At 42.0% G+C, this 7,873-nt stretch overlaps 1 protein-coding gene across 1 annotated transcript; it reads left to right on the top strand.

The window, feature by feature from the left end:
* Positions 1-2,070: 2,070 nt before the first annotated feature.
* PCYB_124870 (26S proteasome subunit) lies at positions 2,071-6,370 on the top strand (the record flags this gene model as incomplete). The annotated part of the gene is made up of 3 exons (XM_004223820.1): positions 2,071-5,664; positions 5,963-6,090; positions 6,256-6,370. The coding sequence occupies 3 exons, from the start codon at positions 2,071-2,073 to the stop codon at positions 6,353-6,355; spliced, it is 3,822 nt and encodes a 1,273-aa protein (XP_004223868.1). The 3' UTR covers positions 6,356-6,370.
* Positions 6,371-7,873: the final 1,503 nt, after the last annotated feature.

Genomic DNA, 7,873 nt, shown 5'->3' with positions numbered 1-7,873 from the left:
CTCTCCTTTGCTTGGTACGCTGAATCATGTCTACACGTACAAAAAAACCAGCGCTAAATTTTTTCTTTCACTTGTAAAAGATGCTAATTACGTTCATGCTGTGTGTGCCATTTGACCAGAATGCGTTTCTCCGATGCGCCTTATTTTGCTGTGTCACCCTTTTGCGCCTTTCAGTGGTAGTGTAGCTAGTTGTAGGGAAATTCTAATCATATATCCAAGCTACTTTAATTAGGAATATATATTTTTTTTTTTTTCACTCTTTTTCGTGACTGTGCATGCATTTTTTTTTTTTTTGCGGCAACCGTGTAATGAAGCGAAAATGCTGGGCACCGAGGATGCTTAGATTAGGCGGTTGTGATAACGTTACTATGTGATGCTTTACACATACACAAGGGAGGAGTGTGATCCCTGAGAGATCACTTTATAAATTATCACTGAACAGAATAAATCGAGAAAATTCACCATTTTATGTAAACCATTTGTGATTTTATTTTTCCAACTTATGTTTAGTGTGCCCAGGGAACGAGAGTTGGAGAGAAAAAAAGCTTTCTTCTGCGACGTTTACAAGCACACCAAAAAGTGATATGTAATCATTTGTTTGAATAAATCATTTTTAATGAAGATAATCTAATCTGTTCCTTGTATGACACTCCGGCTTAGTAGAATAGAATATGCGTTTTCGCTGCTTCGCATGGGCATTCTCTGAAGGGGCGCATTGCTGTGCACAGCCATTTTTTTTTTCTTTTTTGCAAATTCGCGGATATTTCTAGTGCCTAGGAAAAAAAAAATTGGTACACTTTCACGACACAAGGCAACATGCGTATGCGTAAAAAATACGTACACGTAAAAGGCGAGCGGTACATGCATACGCACGTATAAGTACATATATAATATGTATATAATACATATGTATATAATATTATGTATATAACATATATGTATATAATATTATGTATGTAATATGTATATTCATACTTGTGGGCATCCCTCGCGCATCGAAAAATAAACGAACAAAATTAACACGCTTTGCATACGCGCGGCGCCCATTTGTACCATTTGCGTACACAAGTTAACACGTACTTTCCCCCTCTCTTAAAAATAAAAAAATTGCATTTTTCGCAAACAGCACAAGAAAGTACGTGCCAAAATAATTTAAAATAGCCAAGGTTAGCGTAAAAAAAAAAAAAAAAAAAGGTGTTTCACTAGTATGTGAATAGTGAGAAAAAGTTTAAAACGGCTAAAAGGGTAAGAAAACCGGGAAAGGTTAAGTTCTCAACGGTTAAGGAGGCACCGAACGGTTAAGGAACACCTCGGGAGGCACGAACAGGATAAGCAAAACCGGAGAGGCTAAGCAAACACGAAAGCGGCACTGAATAGGGACGAACACTCCGAATTGCATATGCCGATTGGCCAGAAAAAAAAAAAAAAAACTCCCTATCTGTATCTACGGATAGAGCGCTTTTTTGCATCTTCTCATCTGCCTAGTGGTACGATAAATGCCCAACACACTGAACTGTTTTTTCCCCTAGGGAGAAAAAAAATAAAATAAAATAAAATATAATAAAATAAACGTAGGCTGTAGGGAAGGAGGCATATATAATAATGACGCTCTAACGCAAAGGCGAGAGGTTAACACAATTGCTTTAACAAAAATATATCAAATTTGCTGAAGAGAACCAGAACGCAGGTGCAAGCAGAACACGTTGAAACGCGCGTGAAGAGGCGAATTCGAAGTTACTGCAAACGAGGGGTGTCCGTCGAGAGATACACACCAGGATAGTTGCGGGGAGCGGAAAGGTGTGTGTGTGTGTGTGTGTGTGTATGTATGTGTATATGCATATATGTATGTGTGTATGTACGCACGTGCATGTTGTGCAAGGGGACACACGGAGAAGTGGCAGTGGTCGTAGCCGCACTACACGAAGCGTTCTTGCCAGCGCAGACATCCACACATACACACAAAAAGACCCCCGTTGGGTGTACCCCTCCTGCCTCCCGCCAACCTGAGCAGAACATACGCATATTATATCCACAATCACCATCACCACCACCCCTGAAAAAAAAGAAAAAATGGACTTTGAGAAGAACCTGCACCAAAGTGACATCGTGACGTCGGCATCGGGTGTCATAGCACTGCTGAACGAAGAAGAAGCGAGTTTGAAAATCTTCGGGTTGGAAAAACTGAATGCCATTGTGGATGTATATTGGCCCGAGTTAGCAGATTATATTTTTAAAATAGAAGAACTATGTGAGGACCAGAATTTTGTTGGAAAAGAGCTAGCCAATTTGGTGGCTAGTAAGGTTTATTTCCATTTGGAAAAATACCCTGAAGCGTTGAAGTATGCACTGTGTGCAGGAAAACTGTTTAACATAAACGAGAAGTCGCAGTATGTCGAAACGATGCTAGCCAAATGTATAGAGAAGTATGTGGAGATTCGGGAGAGGGACTATGAGGGTCAAGTCATAAGTAGCAGCAGCAGCAACAGCAACAGACGTGGTGGCAACAATCATAGCGGTAACAACCACAGCAGCAGTGATACCCACTTGGCGCACAGCAATATACATCAGGGAGATGGGAGCAACGAAGGGAGCATCGAAGGGAACAACGAGGTGAACCATAACAATTACGTGGACGGAGGCTCCTATACGAACCATATGGGACCAGACAACACATACAACAGAAGCAATTTCAATCTTTACAATAATCACGAAAGTAGTAACGAAAAAATGAAAACCGATACAGATATTTTTAAGGAAGATCTAAATAACGAAATTCATCAAAAGATGGAACAATTCGTTGATGAAATGTTAGAAATCTGCATGCAGAATAATAGCGTGAAGGAAGCTTTAGGGGTGGCGTTAGATGCTAGAAGATTAGATAAAGTAGAATATATAATTCTAAATTGTCCAAATAAGATCGAGTTATTACAACACTCTATTGCAAATGAAAGGCATATTAATACAACGAAAAAGTTTAGAAATGATTTTTTCAAATTGCTAGTTAAAATATATCTTTCAATGGATCCAGAAGAATTAAAAAGTGAATATATAAATTTATGTGAATGTTTATTTTACATTAATGATTATAAAAAGGTTGCTGAGATTTTATTAAGTTTGATTAACGACTATCATTTGATGGCATATCAGATTTCTTTTGAACTTGTAGATTTGGAAAATCGGAACTTTTTAAAAAATATTTTAAAACAGATTAAAGAAATTTTGATACAGAATAAGTCTTTTTACTATGGGGAGCATAGTTATTCTGGAGAATCGAAGAAGCGCTCCAACCTCCATTTGGGTGCAGACTGTGCTGCGGATGACGATGTGGTCAAGGGGGATGACGTGGACAAGGGGGATGACGTGGTCAAGGGGGACGGTGTGGTCAAGGGGGACGGCGTGGTCAAGGGGGACGACGTGGTCAAGGGGGACGATGTGGCCAAGGGCGAGGAGGTTCCGAGCACAGTTCCGCAGCAGGAGGAGTCCGCCCCGGGGGCGGCGCAGGACGACTCGGAAAAGAAGAACGCAGACGAGGGGAGTGGTCAGGACACCGGTGGCAGCGGCGAGGGCGACAGTGCTGCCAATGGGATTAACGCGGCCAACGGGGGGAATGCGGCCAACGGGGTCAACGCGGCGAATGGCAACAGCAACAGCCTGGCGAGCAGGGAGGAGGACAGGCAGAGGCTCTCCGACGACGTGCTCATGTACATAAGCGAGAACCACAAGCTGTACGAAAAAATCAAAAAGCTCGTGTTCATACTGACGGGGAAGGTGACGATAAACTTGTATATGGAATTCCTGCACCGAAATAACCACGCCGATTTGATTCTGCTGGATAGTTACAAAAATGTAGTAGACTCCAGAAGCAGCATTACTCACCATGGGATCGTTATAGCGCACGGGTTGATGCAGACAGGCACGACATGTGACGTGTTCCTGCGCTCCAACATTGAGTGGTTATCCAAGGCGATAAATTGGGCCAAATTTTCCTCCACAGCATCTCTTGGTGTGGTCTACAAAGGACACGTGAACGAATCATTTATCGTCCTGTCATCACATTTACCATACAATGATGTGTCGAGACAAATTACAAATAATCTGAACGTAGGTATATCCCCCAGTGGAGTGTACTCAGAGGGTGGTTCCCTATATGCCCTTGGGTTAATACATGCAAATTATAACACAAATGATAAGAAGGTGAAAAACTTTTTACTAGCTCAGTTAAAATTAAATGTAAACGATGAGGTGTTACAACATGGTTGCTGCTTAGGGTTAGGGTTAGTGTGTATGGGGGAAAATGATGACGACCAAGTGTATGATGAGCTAAAGGGGGTTATGTATTCAGACTCAGCAGTAGCAGGGGAAAGTGCAGCATATGCAATTGGACTCTTAAAACTTGGAAGTGGTGATGAAAAATGCGTAGACGAATTACTAGCCTATGCACATGACACCCAACATGAAAAAATAACGAGAGCTTGTAGCATTAGTCTAGGATTCGTAATGTTCCAAAAGGAAAAAGAAGCAGACATTTTGATTGAAGAATTAATTAACGATAAGGATGCCATCATACGATATGGAGGAATGTTTACTATAGCTATGGCGTACTGTGGTTTATCTAGCTACAATAAGCATATAATAAAAAGGCTACTGCACTTTTCCGTATCAGATGTAAGTGATGATGTTAGGAGAGCAGCCGTTATAGCATTAGGTTTTGTATTATGTAACAGTCCATCTCAAGTGCCCATGTTTTTAAATCTCCTAATTGAGAGCTACAACCCCCATGTACGTTACGGGGCTGCACTAGCATTAGGAATCGCGTGTGCTGCATCAGGAAATGAAGAAGCTGTTAACATGCTCATGCCATTACTAACCGATACTACCGATTTTGTGAGACAAAGTGCATTCATATCGTTAGGACTAATTTTCCAGCAATCGAATGAGCATGTAAATCCAAATTTTAAAAAATATAAAGAAGAAATTATGCGTATTTTATCAGACAAACATGAGGATATTATTGCCAAATTTGGTGCCATAGTAGGTGCTGGGTTGTTAGATATATGTGGAAGGAACGCTATTTCGACCTTCTTCACAAGAAGAGCAAATATTATTAGACCACAAGCAGCTGTTGGTTTTTGTTTATTCAGCCAACTGTGGTATTGGTTTCCATTAATCCATATGATTAGCTTGACCTTCCTTCCGACTTGCTTAATTGGACTAACTGAAGATTTGAAAGTGCCAAAGAATTTTTCCGTCCTTTCCACGTGCAAGAATCAGACCTTTGATTATCCTTCCTTTTTAAGCAAAGAAAAAGCGCAAGAAAAGAAAGAAACCGTCACGGCTGGTCTGTCCACTACTGCGAAACGGAAAACACTAAAATTGAAGAAGCAGAAAAGTGAGAACAAATTGGCCAAGGAGAAAACTGCTCTGGATGACAACAGCTCCGTTTTATCTGATGGGAAGTCCATGAAGAATTTGGAGATCCTCAGCACGGCTGCTACAGTGGGGCAGTCCAGTCACGTGTCCCATGCGGAGAGCGTCGAGGGCAGTGCCAATGACGAGACCACGAATGAGCAGGCCAACGAGACTAGCAACTTTTCCAACTTGCAGAAAATGAAGAAGGCCGACACCAAGGGCAAGGTCTCCACTATGCAGTCCATCAACAACACGGTGAGTGGGCGCGTCGTTTAGAGCATGACTGTGTGTAGAGCATGGCCGTGTGTAGAGCATGGCCGTGTGTAGAGCATGGCCGTGTGTAGAGCATAACCGTGTGTACAGCATGGCCATGTGTAGAGCATAACCGTGTGTACAGCATAACCGTGCGTGTCACCATTTAGTGCATCTCTTGATCACCCCCCGTGCCGCCCCACCGCTGTACACACCCCTGAGCGGTTAACGCCGAATGTATGACCTCAAAACATGCGCTGATCCCGTTTCCCCAATTTTTACCCTCCCCCCCCCTCCGCAGGTCGACATGAAAAACCCTTGCAGAGTAATCAAAATGCAAGAAAAGTTCATCGAATACCAGGCCAACAGTAGATTTAAGCCCATCCTTCCCTCGCGAAAATCGGGTTTCATCATGCTTGTGGACACGGCGTAAGGAGCGATATGGCGCGCGCGGCAGAGAAAAAGAAAAATTTTACCCGTTCTTATTGCTTTATTTATTTTTTGCTTTTTTGCTTTTTTGCTTTTTTATTTTTTTATTTTTTTGTGTTTCCCCTGTTACACCATTTTGTGAATCCCTGCCCCCTTTTTTTGCAGACCCTCGGAGCCATCCGACTTCATCGAAATAAACCTCGAGAACAGCGCGAAGAAGGAGGCCCCCCCCTTTGAGCCCTTCGCGTGGAAAGAAGAAAATTGATCACACTGGCGCAGCGTACTTCGACTGGGGTGACTTCAACTGGGTGACTTCAGCTGGGGGGACTTCGACTGGGAGCCCTTTCATTTGGGGCTCTTCCTCACGGCGTAATTTTAACACAGCGTTGATTGGCGAGGCGCCATGGAGCCAAATTTTGTTAAGCACTAATTAGCCATATTTTATGATTCCCATATTTAAGCGCCTTTATTATGTGCCCTTCTTCCATTTAATAAGACGCACCCCCCCCCAATATATATGCATTGCGAGGAGTGAAAGAATTGGCCCCCCAAAAAAATAAGCGCGCATCATCCCTATTTAAAAGCGCGAGAAAATTACGTATTCATGCTGACTTTATCAACATTTTATAAGTGTCTATATTTATCACATTTCGTTGTCCCCCCCTCCTCCCTGTGTGAGAAGTGCAATCGATTTTTTTTTTTTTTATTTTCCCATTTAATTAGAAGAAAAAGGCACATATCAAAAGCGCCACAAAATTTGGGGAATAAAAATGAAACCCATTTATCAGCCATGTTGTATAATCCCACAAGAACAATTTTCATGCGGCTACATCGCTCATGTGTGCTGTGAACCCTGTGCAGACGTGTGTGTGCGTGTGGGGATATGCACATATATATATAAATGCATACGTGCACATATATATATGCTTACGTACATAATACATACGTACGTACATACTCTTGTACACGTTTGTGCGAATCAGCGTGGGACGCACTGATGGAGGAGCGCACACGCTGACCACTCCTATGTTGTCGAAAGAAATATTTCACTAAAACGTTTTGGCATACCTTGCCGTACGTCCTCCACCCAGCTCAGCTGCATTTAACAATAACCATTTTTCATTACCATTTCGGGGAGCTAATAATCAATCTGCTCATATTTTTGGCGCACATTAACCCTCCCCTTTAAATTTTAAAAAAAGTTTCTGCAAAAAAGTGAAACACATTTTTTTTATGCTCACTTTAGCGAAAAGGTAAAAAATGGGATGCGAAGGTCTACACCCCTTTCTCAACTGAGCAGACTCATTTTCTCAAATTTTGGAAGCCGCGAGAGTGAGAGCCACTTTATTTTCCTAAAATGATTAATTTTACCAATTTTTAAAAAAAATATTAAAGTTTTAATTACAGCGAAAGCAAATTAAGCCACGCGCTTCCACCCTCGCATGCATCAATTTAACAAATGCGTGCAAAAAAAGGGGGCAGCCGCGCGTGGGCGCATAGGCACGCATGCGTATGTACGTACATATATGTATATATGTGTACATATATATATACATGCACACATACATACATACATATGTACATGTGTGTACATGTATACAACTCTTTCCCGCCGCTATTCATTTCTCCCTCGTGGATCTCTTTGCCCCGCCTGTCCAATGGAAGACCTACATGTCGTTACAGCCTCCACTTCTCCGTGCTTCGTCGCCATTTAATCGTCATTAAATTAAAAATGGAAATACCGATACTTTATGTTACACATCAGTGGTGCTCCATATATCAG

This window comes from Plasmodium cynomolgi, chromosome 12 (assembly GCF_000321355.1).
Source record: "Plasmodium cynomolgi strain B DNA, chromosome 12, whole genome shotgun sequence".
In the NCBI taxonomy this organism is placed as follows: domain Eukaryota; phylum Apicomplexa; class Aconoidasida; order Haemosporida; family Plasmodiidae; genus Plasmodium; species Plasmodium cynomolgi.
This window is presented reverse-complemented; position numbering and strand designations above follow the sequence as displayed.